The sequence below is a fragment of the Scyliorhinus torazame genome, chromosome 19 (genome assembly GCF_047496885.1).
Source record: "Scyliorhinus torazame isolate Kashiwa2021f chromosome 19, sScyTor2.1, whole genome shotgun sequence".
NCBI classification, from domain to species: Eukaryota; Metazoa; Chordata; class Chondrichthyes; order Carcharhiniformes; family Scyliorhinidae; genus Scyliorhinus; species Scyliorhinus torazame.
This window is the reverse complement of record NC_092725.1, coordinates 91,657,893-91,673,868: the sequence shown is the minus strand read 5'-3', so window position 1 is coordinate 91,673,868 and position 15,976 is coordinate 91,657,893. Positions and strand designations below refer to the sequence as shown.

The 15,976-nt window shown below is 47.5% G+C and overlaps 1 protein-coding gene across 11 annotated transcripts in view; it reads left to right on the top strand.

Moving 5' to 3' along the window:
- The window catches only part of ppp1r12a (protein phosphatase 1, regulatory subunit 12A), a 353,486-nt gene that overhangs the window by 243,621 nt on the left and 93,889 nt on the right, over positions 1-15,976 (top strand). For all 11 annotated transcript variants that reach the window (XM_072484743.1, XM_072484740.1, XM_072484746.1 and 8 more), the window contains one exon: positions 8,055-8,246. In XM_072484743.1, the coding sequence (XP_072340844.1) occupies positions 8,055-8,246 (192 nt within the window). The remainder of the gene's footprint in view (positions 1-8,054; positions 8,247-15,976) is intronic.

Genomic DNA, 15,976 nt, shown 5'->3' with positions numbered 1-15,976 from the left:
AGTTATTGTTCTTCATTTGCCTACCCAGTCTAATCTTGAATTTTTGTCTTGCTTTCACATCAATTGTCAACCCTGGATCTGAAATTCAAATCCTCTTCGCTCTGCAAAGCAGTTTCTCTTTCCCTCTGTCCTGAAGCTGACATTTAATCTTGAATCTAGTTTTCTTGTTCTTGAACCCCACAACAACCAGAAGAATCTACTTCTGCCTGACCAATTGTATCACAATGTTGTTCTCATGTGGAAAAAGATGCACCCCCATCTTTTTTGGAATCTTTATTTTGCCTCATACCAACCAGCCAGCACATGGTGAATATAATCTGCCTTGTACTCTCTCATGCTCAAATCTTTCTTTGTGTTCTTCCATGGAATGTAGCCATCATTGGCTAGATCCCTAATTGCCATTGAGAAGGTAGCAGTGAGCCAATTTGAACAGCTGCAGATTTTATAATGAAATGAAAGTCGCCATATTCTCGGAGGACCAGAGGCTGTTCTCCTCTATTGAGAGAGAGCTGCCTGGTGGTGATTTAACCTGAAGGTTACCACATCTCTGGCAAGGAGTAAGGTTGAGAAGGTTATCATGGATAACCTCAGCTGGTATGGGAAATGAACCTGTGTTGTTTTATAAATAGTGGAGCTGAAATCATGGAGAGCATCAGCTCCATGCAGGCGGGGAAGGCACCGGGACCCAACAGGTTCCAGGCGGACTTCTACAAAAAATTTGCATCAGTCCTGGCCCCACATCTAAGGGACATGTTCGCAGACTCACTGGCAGAGGGCACCCTGCCCCCAACGCTAGCGCAGGCCACAATCTCACTGATAGCCAAAAAAGATAAAGACCTGACGGAATGTGGATCATACAGACCCATTTCACTGCTAAACGTGGATGCAAAAATACTCGCAAAGATCCTGGCCTGGAGGGCTGCGTGCCAGAGGTGGTCGTAGAGGACCAAACGGGCTTTGTCAAGGGTAGACAGCTCACAGTGAACATCAGGCGGCTGCTGAATGTGATCATGACAGCCCCCCCCCCCCCCCCCCGGGTGGGAACACCAGAGGTGATCGTCTCCATGGACGCAGAAAAGGCCTTTGACAGAGACGAATGGAGCTACCTCCTCTAGGTACTGGAACAATTTGGGCTAGGAGCAGGATTCACTGCCTGGGCGAGTGTCCGAACTAACACCACCAGCTCTGAATACTTCCAGCTACAGAGAGGAACAAGACAGGGCTGCCCCCTGTCCCCACTCTTGTTTGCGCTAGTGATCGAACCCCTGGCGATAGCCCTGGGACGCAAAAAGCTGGAAGGGAATCCGGAGAGGAGACAGAGAGCACAGAGTCTCACTCTATGCAGATGACCTGCTCCTCTATGTCTCAAAGCCACATGAGGGACTGAAGGCAATACTGCAAATACTGAAAGAGTTTGGAACCTTCTCGTGCTACAAACATAACCTGGGCAAAAGCGAGACATTCCCAGTGAACCCAAAAGGGGGAGGGACAGAGCTGAAGGTGCTCCCGTTCAAAACGGCCCAGAACAGATTCCGTTACCTGGGGATCCAAATAGCCAGAGACTGGACAAGTGGAACCTGACCAGCCTGGTGGAGGAAGTAAGAAAAGACCTTCAACGGTGGGGCTCACTACCACTGTCCCTGGCGGGTAGAGTACAGACGATCAAGATGAACGTACTGCCAAGGTTCCTCTCCCTGTTCAGATCCATCCTGATCTTCATCCCCAAGGCCTTTTTCCAAAACATAGACAGGCTAATCATGTCGTTTCTGTGGGGTGGTAAGAACCCGAGAATTCCCAAACCGACACTGCAACGAGGGAAAGTCAGAGGGAGCCTGGCTCTACCGAACCTACAATACTACCACTGGGCAGCAACGGCAGAAAGAGTGAGGGGATGGGTACAGGAACCCGACACAGACTGGGTACAAATGGAGGAGGCATCCTGTAAAGGAACAACCCTCCGGACCGTGGCCACAGCAGCACTCTCATCCTCCTCAATAAGGTACACAACGAGCCCAGTGGTAGCGGCCACGCTGAGAACGTGGACCCAGTTGAGACAGCACTTAGGGATAACCAAAACGTCCCTTATGGCCCCCATCTGCGGCAATCACCGATTTCCTCCAGTCATGCTAGATACCACCTTCAAAAGATGAAGGCGGGACGGGGGCACATTGACGGTCGGGGACTTCTACGTAGGGCGCAGACTGGTGACACTGGACGAACTGACTAAGTAGAAACTAGCAAAAGGACAGGAATTGAGACACCTCCAAATAAAGCACTTACTCCACAAAGAGACAAAAGGATACCCTGGGGCCCCAGAAAGCACACTACTAGAGGACCTGATGGGCACAAGCAGCGAGAAGGGGGGGGGGGGGGGGGGGGTGCTGCTATGTGCGAAAATATACGGACAGCTACTGGACAGAGCCCAAACACCACTGGACGGGACCAGACAAAAGTGGGAGGAGGAACTGGGGACAGAGGTAGGATGGGGACTCTGGAGTGAAGCACTGAGCAGGGTGAGCTCCACCTCCTCCTGCGCAAGGCTAAGCCTAATGCAGCTCAAAGTGGTGCACAGAGCGCACCTGACCAGAACCTGAATGAGCAGGTTATTCCCGGAGGTGGAAGACAAATGTGAATGGTGCCAGACAGGCCTGGCTAACTACACCCGCATGTTTTGGGCTTGCCCCAAGCTTGCTGGGTTCTGGACAGCCTTCTCCGAGGCAATGTCCAAGGTTGTGGGGGTGAGGGTGAAGCCATGCCCAATAGTGGCAATCTTCAGTGTATCGGAGCAGCCAGAGTTACAAATGGGGGCCAACGCCCTGGCTTTCGCTTCCCTAATCGCACGCCGGAGAATCCTGCTCGGCTGGTGATCGGCAGCACCACCCAAAGCTGCAGACTGGCTCGCTGACCTCTTGGAATTTCTGCACCTGGAGAAGGTTAAGTACGCCATCCGAGGGTCAGAGGAAGGCTTTGTGGATACTTGGAGGCAGTTCGTCGGCCTGTTCCAAAAACCTGTTCGAGGCCAGCAACGAGGAGTGAGCCAGAGGGAAAAAAAGATTAAGAACCAAAGGACTGCATAAAGGGGGAGAGGGGGACCACAAGAGAAGAGGAAGGGTGCTGAAACCAATGGGGGGGGGGGGGGGTGGAGGAAGGGGCAATATCATCGACTGATCAAGAGGGCAGCAAAATGTCAAATGAAGGGCAAAACAAACCTCTGGAAAATAAAGCAAATTAGCACGGGCAAGAAAAATGTAATGTATATAAGCAACAACTGTTTATAAATATGAGAAACAGCAATAAAAAGATTTTCAAAAAAAATATATAGTGGAGCTAGCTAACAGGTTCTACAATATTGGCTCAATACATCTTGGTATTTGTATTCTAAAGCTCCTTAAACACTAAAGTAGTCAGTGTCCATGTGGCGCGAGACCTGGACAACATTTTGGTTTGGTCCATTAAGTGGCTGGTAATATTCATGCCACTGAAGTGGTAATGACACGAGCAATGATTATCTCCAACAAGAGTAAACCTAACCAACTCTCTTGACAGACAACGGCATCATCGTTACTGATTTTCCCGATTATCAGCATGATGTGGCAGGTGTTTCCATTCACCAGGAATTGAATTAGACCAGCCATATGAATACTGCAGCTCCAAGGGCAGGTTAATGGCTGGAAATTCTGTGGCGACTAACTTAGCTGCTGTCCAAGGTTTGCAAGCCACAAGTCACGTGTGTGATAGAATACTCTATACTTAGCTGGATGAGGGCAGCTCTAACAACCCAAGAGGCTTAACACAGCCCAGAACAAAGCAGCCCGCTTGATTGGCATCCCATCCACCACAAACCTGTTCGAGGCCAGCAACGAGGAGTGAGCCAGAGGGAAAAAAAAAGATATTAAGAACCAAAGGACTGCATAAAGGGGGGGAGGGGGACCACTCTCTCCACCATCACGGTGGCAGCATTATGTACCATCTACAAAATGCACTGCAGCAACTCACCAAGACTCTTTTTGACACCACCTTCCAATTGTGTGTCATCTGATACCTAAGACCAGGGCAGTAGATGCGTGGGAACACCATCATCTACAAGTTCCCCTCCAAGCCACACATCACCTTGCTATAGAAGTTTATCAATGTTCCTTCACTGTCGCTGGAACAAAACCCAAGAACTTGCTCCCTAACATCACTGTGGGTGTACCTACACCACATGGCCTGAAGCCGTATAAGATGGCAGTGCATCACCACCTTCCCGGGGCAATTTTAGATAATCAATAAATACTGGCCTTGCCAGCAATGCTCTCATTGTGTGAAAAAATGTTTTGAAAAATGGACTGCAGTTCAAGAAGGCCACTCATCACCACCACCTCGTGGGCAATTAGTTATGGATGACAAATGCTGGCCTAGCCAACGATGCCCACATCCTGCAAAATAATTTTGGAAAGGTTGTTGCTTAACTAATATCCTTAAGGTTTTAAGAAGTACCATCAGGCAGAGCAAATATTTAGCTAGTTTTAAACTAGTTTCGCAAGCAAGTTTATTTTTTTGACATGACTTGGGTGCATGTGATTAGTGTCCCAGCTGCACCAGAGGTCCTTCGTTCATAAGACAGAGGAGCAGAAGTAGGCCATTCGCTTCATCAAGTCTGTTCCGGCATTCAATGAGATCTTGACTGATCGCCTATGATGATTCTCAACCTTCCTGCCTTATCCCCATAACCCTTGATTCTCTTTCAAATTAAAAATCTGTCTATTTCAGCGTTGAATACACCTAATGATCCAGCCCCTACAGCTCGCTGTCGTAAAGAACTAATGGGCAAATGGTCGAAAAGTCCCCTGGACCTGATGTGTTTCATCCTAGGATATTAAAGGAAGTAGCTACAGAAACAGTGATGTACTGGTAGTAATCTTCGAAGAATCTTTAAATTACGAGGATAGAGTGGGGCATGGGCCCATGTAGGGTGCTCTTTCGGAGAGTAAGTGCAGACCCGATGGGCCGAATGACTACCTGCACTGTTGGGGTTCAATGATGATTCTATAAATGTCTGCCATTGCTGATGAACTGCTTCTTCTGCTGAGCTCCTTTCCCAATCCACTCCAGCCAATTCTGTCCTCATTTATTTGTAGTTACCCTTGTTTAAGTTTCGCTCAGTTGTTTCTGGCCCTGCTTTCTTGCTCCCAAACTTAATGCTAAATTCTTCCATTTATGGTCACTGTTTCCTTGGGTATCTGTTACGCAGATTGTTTATTAAGCTTGCCTCATTACCAGGTACAAAATAGAATGAGCTCTGGTTCCATCCACAACATATTGTTCGAGGAAACTGTTCCGAATACATTCTGAATTCTTTCTCATGGCGACCTCTGCCAATTTGATTTTCCCAATCCACAAGATGATCAAAGTCAGCTCTGATTAATTAACTGCCTTTTTTACATGCCGTCTTATCTCCTGATTTATTTTCCATCCTACAGTATAACTACAGTTAGGGGGTCTATAGACTCCTCCCACCAGTGTTGTCTTCCCCTTGTTATTTCTTAATTCCACCCATGGGAATTCTACATCGTCCCATCCAATATAATTTCTTGCGATCTTAATTATTCCATCTCGTACTAAAAAAGCTAACCAACTCACTTTCCTTCTTGCCTGTCCTTAAGAAAAGTTAGACACCGCTTTTTAACCATGTCTCTATAATGGCTATAAAATCATACCCATTAACCTCAATTTGTGCCATGAATTCTCTTAATACTACTGCCTTTATGCAAGAGCCATTAATCTTGTAATTTAAAAAAAATTATTTATTTATTTTATAAATTCAGAGTACCCAATTATTTATTTTTTTCCAATTAAGGACAATTTAGCGTGGCCAATCCACCTAACCTGCACATCTTTGGGTTGTGGGGTGAAACCCACGCAGACACGGAGAATGTGCAAACTACACGGACAGAGACCTAGGGCCGGGATTCGAACCCGGGTCCTCAGCGCCGCAGTCCCAGTGCTAACCACTGCGCCACATGCCGTCCTCTTAATCTTAATTTTACCAATTTTTCCCCCTCTGACCCTGTTTGTTGCTGTTTTTTATGTTTGTACACTCACCCAGAGTCTGACAGGAAGGGGCATCATTACCCGCATAAGTGCCTTGCAATGCTGCCATTTTGTTTTCTAAGCGTACGTATCCGCTCTCCAGAACCACCCCCCCTCAAAGCCCCCTCTACTTCCCTAGTTGTACAGTTTGCAACAACACTGGTCCCAGCACAGTTCAGATGTAGGCCGTCCCAATGGTACAGCCTCACTTTTCTCTGATGCTGGTGCCCCATGAGCCGAAACCCACTTTACCCACATCAGTCTTTGAGCCATGTATTCATCTTTCTAATGTTATGTACCCTATTCCAATTTGCATGCACCCCGAGGATTAATCCAGAGATGATAACCTGGGTGGGGGGTTCTTTTTACTTAATTCAGTGCCTAGCTCCTCAAACTGTATGCCAAATCTCTTTCTCATTCTACCTCTGTCGTTGGTGCCTACAAGGACCACAGCAAGGGTCCCTCCCCCTTCAACTGCCTGGAGCAGTTGTCCTGAACGCTGGCACCAGGCGTGCAACACAGCCCTCTGGACTGTCACTCATTGCTACAGAGCCCAGTGTCAATCTCCTCTCTATACTGTCAGCTACTACCACTACAGCCTTATGTGCCTTCCCACTTGAATGACATATTAAACCACAGTCCCATCATCAGTGAGTTCATGCACCCTGCAGCCCTGACTCTCATCCAAACAAGCTGAATGAACCTCCAACCTGTTGGACAATTTCTGAGGCTAATGCTCCTGCACTCCTGCTCCCTCTCTCCTTACCTGCCTTCGGTGCAGTCACACCCCTTGTGTCCCTGACCACTGTCCAAACCAGAGGTTCTGTCCTTCGGGTCATGACCGCCTCCTGAATCAAACTGTTCAGGTAACTCTCACCCTGTCACAATGTCCGCAGCTCAGTCTTCAGCTCAATGCCTCTGAGCTAAGCTCCTTAAGCTGCAGGCACTTATTGAGGACCTGCTTGCCCTGGATAACATGGACTCCCGCATGCTGCAGCCGTGACGCATCACCTATCCTGCCAGATTTATGAGCTTTAATTCATTACTTGAATATTTTGTTCAATTAATTATTTTCTTTTAGATGTGCACCAATCTGCTCACAAACTTCAGTGCTATTTTGAACCTTTGGAAAATGGACCTTGACCACTTACCAGATAATCATCAGACACTCGCCAACTCGCCCATACTACACCAGAAATGCATTCCAACAGGGTGAAAATGTTAGAAAAGTAAAGGAATATCTCTCTCCCCTTATCACCAAACATCCACACTCTGTCTGAGAAAACATTCAAGGCTGGTCGCTGAGAGTGTGTCTCAATTTCTATTGTGAACAAAGGGACTAGATGAGCCCAGGTACAGCAGAGGCCAGTTCAAGCTAGTTTTCTTAATTAACTCTTTTTAGCTGCTGCCGATCGATGGCTTCTATCCCTCCCATTCAGGCCCCTGGATGAGGCCATTGTTCTTGCACCGAACAGTTCGCCAATTTATCCCCTGATGATCCTTATTTTTTATTTATAGATATTTGTGCAATTCCCTTTTGAAAGTAACCATTGAATCTGCCTTCACCACCTTTTCAGGCAGTTCACTTCAGATCACCACAACTTGCAATGAAGGAATAAAGCTAATTTCTTAATTTCCTCTCTTTTCTCCCCCCCCCCCCCTTTATTTTACCAATTATTTGAAGCCTGTGCTGTCGGATAACCCACCTGATGGTTCCTTTTCATCTACTCTATCGAGCCCCTTATTATTTTGAATGCTTCTATTAAATTTCTTTAACTTTGTCAGTTCCAAAATGAAAGTGCCTATTTCTGTGCAGAATCTCTTCTCTCTCGTGCATGTTTTAAATTGGGGTACTAAGAAATGGACACAGTACTTCAGCCTAACCAGTATTTTATGAAGGTAATGCTCCCTGGGTGTAGACTATAATGGGTACAAGAAATGCAGTGAGCCATGACAAAACATTGAACAAAACTGCCTTCCAGGGTGTAACTCTGACAGACCTACAAGAAGCCGAGAAAACAATCGGGAGGAGCCGTTTAGACCGTCGAACGAGAGAACAGGAAGAAAAAGAAAAGGAAGAAAAAGAAAAGCAGGACCGAGAAAAGCAAGAAGACAAGAATCAACCAGAAACTCAAGATGACGAGAGACAAAGGTTTAGTCACAACACTGAAGAGGTATTGATCTTTATGAAAAGGAAATTGCTTGATTTATTCAGTAAATGTGTCAATATTTGAGAACTAGTGCTTTTATTTTCATTAATCATGGTAAATGTGTTTTCGAAGCAAATTTTAATAACGGTTTTGGGGGAACTGCTTCACAAAATCCTAGCATACCATTGTTGATTAGTGGTGCTCTCCACTTCCTTCTGCTTTTTATCAAGTACATACCAATTTACAAATTAGGAGTAGGAATAGGCTCTCTTTCATCCCCTTGTTTATCAAGAATCTATTCAAAGAGCCTGCTTCCATTGCCTTTTGAGGAAGAGTTCCAAAGACACTCAACCCTCAGAAAAAAATATTTCCCTTCACCTGTGCCTTATTTTTAAACCCTGACTCTTTGTTCTAGATTCTGCCACAAACATCCTCTGACATAACACCATTGTGCCAATCTATCTATTATATCTGAAAAGATGGTGTTCTTTTGAAATGTATTTTCTTCCAAACTTATAGAAAAGGTTACAAAACATAAATAATTCGGGGAACAAACTCCCCAACGCACAACTATACAGTTTATACAATTTTTTCCCTTTTTAACCCCCCCCTCCTCCCCCAGGTGACGAACAGCTCCTCAAACACAGCCACGACCATCCTCCACCTTGTCTTGAAGCCCTCCGCTGAACCCCTTAATTCGTACTTAATCTTTTCCAACCGAAGAAAGTCATATAAGTCCCCCAGGCAAGCCGCCACCCCCGGGTGCAATGCTGACCGCCACTCCAGCGGAATTCTTTGCCAGGCAATCAGAGAGGCGAAGGCCACAACGTCGGCCCTCCTCCCCTCCATCAGCTCCGGCTTCTCGGAATATCGTCACCAGTGGGTCCAGCTCAACCTCCACCCCACTATCCTTGTTAACGCTGCGAACACTCACTCCCAAAATCTCCCCAACATTTCAAAGCCCAGAACATATGAACATGATTTGCTGGTCCTCGACCATACTTCTCACACTCGTCTGCCACCCCCTGAAAGAACCCACTCATTCTTGCCCGAGTCATATGAACCCTGTGTACCACCTTGAACTGTATCGGGTTCATCCTTGCGCACAAGGAAGTCGCATTTACCCTTCGTAATGCGTCACTCCATACTCCTCAGTTTATCTCCCCTCCTAGCTCCCCTTCCCACTTCTCCTTAATCTGCACCACCTGCTCACCTCCCTGCTCTCCCAGCTGCCCGTATATGTCTCTAATCCTGCCCTCCCCTTCCAGCTGCTCCAACAGGGTGTACCTCGGCAACCTAGGGAACTCTTTCCAAACCTTCCACGCGAAGTACCTAAACGCACTTCCTCTCAGGAGCTCTACCCTCTCCTTCAGTTCCTCTATACGGGCAAACCCTTCTTCCAGGTACAAATCTCTCACCCTAACCAGCCCCACTTCTCTCCATTTCCTATACATGCCATTTATTCTCCCCTGGCTCAAAACCTTGGTTTTCGCACAACGGCATTAACATGGCATAATCCCCGCTACCCTAAAGTCCCTCCTCAGCTGGTCCAGACCTTCACAGTGGACTGCACCACAGGGCTCTCCCATGGTTTCCTTGGCACCATTGGCAATGCTGCCATCGTCATAGCCCTCAAGCTGGACCCCTTACAGGATTCTTCCTCCATCCTAACCCATTCTACCCCTTCTCCACGTTCGCCACCCAGTAATAAAGTAGCAGGTTCGGAAACACCAACCCTCCTTTCTATCTCTGTAACAGGGTCCTCTTAATTCTTGGCACCTTGCCTGCCCATACAAAGTCGTAAATAATCATAGCCAGCTTTAGAAAGAAGGCCTTCGGAACAAAGGTCAAGAGTGTCTGGAATATGAACAGGAACCTCGGCAGAATGTTTATCTTCACCACCTGGACCCTCCCTGCCAAAGTCAAGTGCAGCATGTCCAACCTCTTCAGATCCTCCCTAACCTCCTCCACCAGTTTTGTTAAATTCCATTTGTGTAGCATCACCCATTCCCTTGCTACCTGAATCCCCAGGTATCTAAACATGTCTCTGGATACCTTAAATGGCATCTCCCCCCCCACCCCCAGATTGGTTCACCGACCCAACCCATTCACTGAATACTTCGCTTTTCCCTAGAACGTATATCCCAAGAACGCCCCAGAGATCCCCAACAGGCTCATGATCTTCACCATGCTCTGCAGCGGGTCCAAAATATACAATAGTAGGTTGTCCGTGTATAGCGACACCCAATGCTCCCTTCGTCCCATTGTAATTCCTCGCCAGTCTGCTGACCCCTAAGAGCCATTGCCAGAGACTCTATAGTCAGCGCAAACAGCAGCAGCCACAGCGGGCATCCCTGCCTTGTTCCTCTGTGCAATTCAAAGTTCCATGAACCCATGTCATTGGTCTGTACATTCGCCATCGGTGCCACATATACCCAGCACACCCATGCCACAAACTCCGACCCAAACCTTCACAGGACCTCAAACAGGTACCGCTACTCCACCCGGTCAAATGCCTTCTCCACGTCCATGGAAACCACTACCTCCGGTATCTGAGCTGTCGACAGGGTCATGATCATGTTTAACAGCAGCGTTTTATTACCAGAAAGCTGCCTGCCCTTTACAAAACCTGTTTGGTCCTCCACAACCACCCCAGGGACACTCACTTCCATCCTTCCCGCCATCAACTTAGCCAGTACTTTCACATCCATATTTAACAATGATATGGGCCTATACGACCACATTCCAACGGGTCCTTCCCAGCGCTGCCAACAAGCACAGACTTTCTGTATTTCATACGGAAAATCTGCTTAAATATGGCAATACGATTTCTCGCGTTGAAATACGAAATCCACTGCTGCCCTCGGACAAATCCCACACACCGTACTTAAGGAGAGTAATTTAAGCGAGAGGAGGAGTTTTTTGAGGGGGAAATACTCCAGTAGACTATAATTGGTACAAGAAATGCAGTGAGCCACGCCCAAACTTCAGGTGAAGTTGAGAGAAATTCCAAGAGCAGGAATGCAACTTGTATTCAACGTTTATTCTGACTAAAGTCTCAGCAGAGTTAGTTGTGAGGGCCTATGGAAGATTGTAGCAAGATTTGGCTCTCCATAAAAATTCTTCATTATTGTACGGCATGCTTGCTCATGGTCTGGAGAATCATCTGAAGGTAAGCTCATTGAAAGGAAATGTTCTAGTGGCGGCCTGAAAACGCACTCAAGGACATCTTGAAGGTCTCGCTGAAGAGTTTATTTTTTTAAAAAAAGATTACCCAATTCATTTTTTTTTCCACTTAAGGGGCAATTTCGCATGGCCAATCCACCTACCCTGCACATATTTGGGTTGTGGGGATGAGACACGGGGAGAATGTGCAAACTCCACACAGACAGTGACCCGTGGCCGGAATCGAACACGGGTCCTGGGCGCCATGAGGCAGCAGTACTAACCACTGCATCACTTTGCTGCCCCTCGCTGAAGAGTTTCAACATAACCCCTGAGGCATGAGAGAATCTCACATGGGATCTTTCGATATGGCAGTCAATCTAGCAAAGACACCACCTCCTATGAAGGAACAGTGTTGAACTGGCCAACAGGAGTTGTGGGCTTCACAAGTCTAGAGCTGCAAACGCCTCTTTGGGACCAACAATACTTGTGTCCATCCAACAATTTTGTATAACATAAAGAACTAAGTAAACAAATTAACTGTGGGACAAATTAAAGGGACAGACCCTTAAGAAAAACTTAAACAAAAACGAAGCGCAAATGAAATTTAAATGTGACTAACAGTGTTAGTAAGGCACCCAGCCCCTGTGGCACCCAGAGAGCTGACTGATTGTGATTTAACCTGAGGGTCATCATACTTCAGGCAAGGGGCAAGGTTGAGATGGATAACCTCAGCTGGTACTGGAATTGAACCCACACTGTTGGACTCACTCTGCTTCACGAAGCAACTGTCCAGCCCAACATGCAACATCCTTCCGTGCTCCAATTGAACTGATTAGTCATCGTTGAACACATTGCTTCTGAAGCTGAACTCATTGAATTCTCATTGATTTTCATTTCATTTTCATTTCATGTCATGATAATCTTTGACTGCAAAGGACAAACCCATTCCAGAAAGCTGGATGGTAAAGACTAGCATTGGAGCCAAACTTTACGCACTTCTTAAGCATTTATTTAGGGATCCATGGTATAAACATCTCCTAATCCATCGACCACTGTTTTAGTCTGTTCTTTAGTCGGTTCTTATTTGTAGCAGCACACATGAACCCAAGTTCATGCCTGGCCAATTGCAAGCAATCAAACACAATTAACATATATTTGACAATTGAGACACGTCTTCAATTGGACCACAAGAAGTTTGACAGTTCATTTTTCTCACTTTTCTGTTTCTTCTAATCCATGTTTTTCTCACTTATGCAAGTTCTGTCCTGCAACTCTGGACATTAGCGCTGATGGAATCCGGCAAAGAAACCTCCAGAATGAGTATCAGTGGAAACACTGCTGCCCTTAAAAAGACATTTCTATGAATAAAATGAGGCAAAATAAAAGCAAGTGGACAATTTCAAGCTTTTCCTAGACTCAGCAATCAACTGTATTCTATTAATTTCTTCTGGCCAGCTTATTGGACTAAATGACTCTTTTGAAAGGACCCTGAAGCAGATATCACTCACTCTTGATTGTTATTGATACCGATCAGTGCAACTTTAATGAATCGTTGCTGTTCGATACATTGTTAGCAGTGACAACATTGTCATAATATGCACCCATGCACATCATGAGGTAAAAGCAGGCAGTGACAGACACCCAGGTGAGCCAATGAATGTACAGAACAGAACACGACCAATCACAAGACAGGACACCATAGGGGGACTTACACCTATAAAACACACGAGGCATCAGCACTCTGCCTCTTTCCACTGGTGATAGCTATAGTGATAGTCAGGGTGTACAAATCATTCAACACCTCCAACACGTGGATCAGAGCTAAGCTGGTCTAGATAGTTAGCTTTAGTTTACTTAGGGTAGTAGAGAGTCAACCCACAGGCAGCTGTGCGTTTTGTTGCTAGAGTTCAATAAATCTTTTATTGAACCAACGCCTTCGTTTGGTGTATACTTGATCAGTTAATTGCATTGCGTGCAATCCGTGTTACCCCAGGGTGAACAACACCACATGATACCAGAAGTGACTATTGCCTCTAAGCAATTTACCGTTGAAAATTCTCTGAAGATCAGCAACTGCCTTCCTGTGGCATGGAAAAGATCTAGGCACCTCTGCAGCTCCGCATCTCCGGGAACCTTGGCGCCAACTGGCGGGCCTTCAAGCAAAATTTCAGCCTATACCTTGAGGCCTCGGGCCTCGAAAGTGCCTCCAATGCGTGAAAAATAGCCCTGCTGCTGTCTACTGCGGGGAACCAGGCCATCCAAATCTTCAATTCGCTCACTTTCTCCGAAGGTGAGGACAAGGTCAAGTTCCAGACCGTCCTCGCCAAATTCGAGAGTCACTGCGAGATCGAGACAAACGAAAGCTTCGAGCGTTACGTATTCCAGCGGCGCCTTCAGGGTAAGGACGAGCCTTTTCAGTGTTTTCTTACACAGCTTCGCATTCTAGCGCAATCCTGCAACTACGGAGACACCGCTGACTGCCTCGTCAGCGATCAGATTGTGTTTGGCAGCCACTCCGACGCCCTGCGGGAGCAGCTCCTAAAAATATAATATATGACCTTGCCAGTGACCATCGAGACATGCAAAGTCCACAAACTGGTGAAAAGTCACTATTCCCGCCTGAAGTCGGCAGAGCAGGGCTAACTCGCCTCCCACGAGGCTGTAAGTGTACAGGCCATCGCCCAAATGTGGGGCCTGAACATCGATGAAGGCGGCCATTTCACGTGCTTTTCCAGGGATCCCACGCATGCGCATGATGGTCGGGTAAACAAAGCAGGTGCGAGTGGCGGCTGACCGCACTGCTCAGGCGTGACGACGCGCCGAATGTCACGCGTCGACGTAATGACGTGTCCCAACTGCAGAACCGCCCATTTAAAGCGGCAATGCCCCGCGAGAGGCAGGCGTGTCTCAACTGCAAGAAACTTGGCCATTATGCTGCTCTGTGCAGATCTGCACCTCCGACAGGGGGCCAGCGGTACCAGGTCCAACAAAAATGAGTTTGAAGTGTGCAGCAAGAGCTGCTGGACTTGGAACCGGATCCCATTACCGATCCAGAGGACGACTGCCCGGAGTCCACATATCTAGTGGGCATCATCACCATGCATAAGCATGCCTCCTCACTTTCAACAAAATACATGCCATCCTTAAAGTGGGTTGTGCGGACGAGTGGCGTTTCACAGTACAGGTCAACAATTGTAGCATCTGGTTCAAGCTTGACACCGGTGCTTCGGCCAACGTGATAACCAAATCAGATCTGGCTCCCATCCGGAGGCAGCCTACCATTCTTCCACCGGCTTGCCAGTTGCTCGACTACAATGGGAATGCCATCACGGCGCTAGGGTCCTGTCACCTGCAAGTATCCAACAGGGCCGTCAAGGCCACTTTGCGATTTGAGATCGTCCAGCCCGGCAAGGCTTCTCTGCTGGGTGCCTGAGCATGCAAGCTCCTCCAGCTAGTTCAGCGTGTACATGCCATGTCCTCAGCTGACAACACTCAGCAAGCCGACATTGAGGAGCTCCTACTGCAGTACCCGGATGTGTTCACAGGGATGGGCACGCTGCCCTACCGCTATAAAATTCTGCTCATGCTTGATGCCACGCCTGTCATCCATGCGCCGCGCCGGGTGCTGGCGCCCCTCAAAGACCGTCTGAAGGTGCAACTGCAGGATCTCCAGGAGCAAGGGTTAATATCCAAGGTGACGGAACCAACTGACTGGGTCAGCTTGATGGTCTGCAGCAAGAAGCCCTCAGGAGAACTGCGCATTTGCATCGATCCAAGGATCTGAACCGCAACATTGAGGGAACACTATCCGATCCCAAAGCGGGAGGAGCTGACGAGTGAAATGGCGCATCCAAATATTTTACAAAGCTGGACGCATCGAAGGGCCTCTGGCAGATACAGCTGGATGAGTCCAGCCGGAAGCTATGCACATTTAACACGCCCTTTGGGAGATATTGCTACAACCAAATGCCATTTGGCATTTTGTCGGCCTCCGAAATCTTTCATTGAATAATGGAGCAAATGCTCGAGGGCATAGACCCGTACACCGTCAATGTTAACAATGTCATCATCTGGTCCACGACCCCGGAGGAACATGTTGCCCGTCTGCAGCAGGTCTTTAGGCGCATTCATGCCAACGACCTGAAGCTCAACAAAACGAAATGCTCCTTTGGCAGGTCGTCAATTAAATTTCTGGGCGATCAGATCTCACAACAGGGCGTGCAGCCGGACTCCGACAAAGTCCAGGCAATTAACACGATGAAGACTCCAGAGGACAAGAAGGCGGTCCTCCGCTTCTTGGGGATGATGAACTTTCTGGGGAAGTTCATTCCCAATCTCGCGTCACACACCACGGCCCTTAGACAACTTGTGAAAATGTCGACCACTTTCCAGTGGCTGCCCGCACATCAAGAAGAGTGGCTTGAGTTGAAAGCGAAGCTAACCACCGCTCCTGTTCTAGCCTTTTTTGACCCAGCAAGGGAGACCAAGATCTCCACAGACGCCAGCCAGGATGGCATTGGGGTGGTGCTCCTGCAGAAGGACAACACCTCGTCCTGGGCTCCAGTGGCCGACGCGTCCAGGGCCAT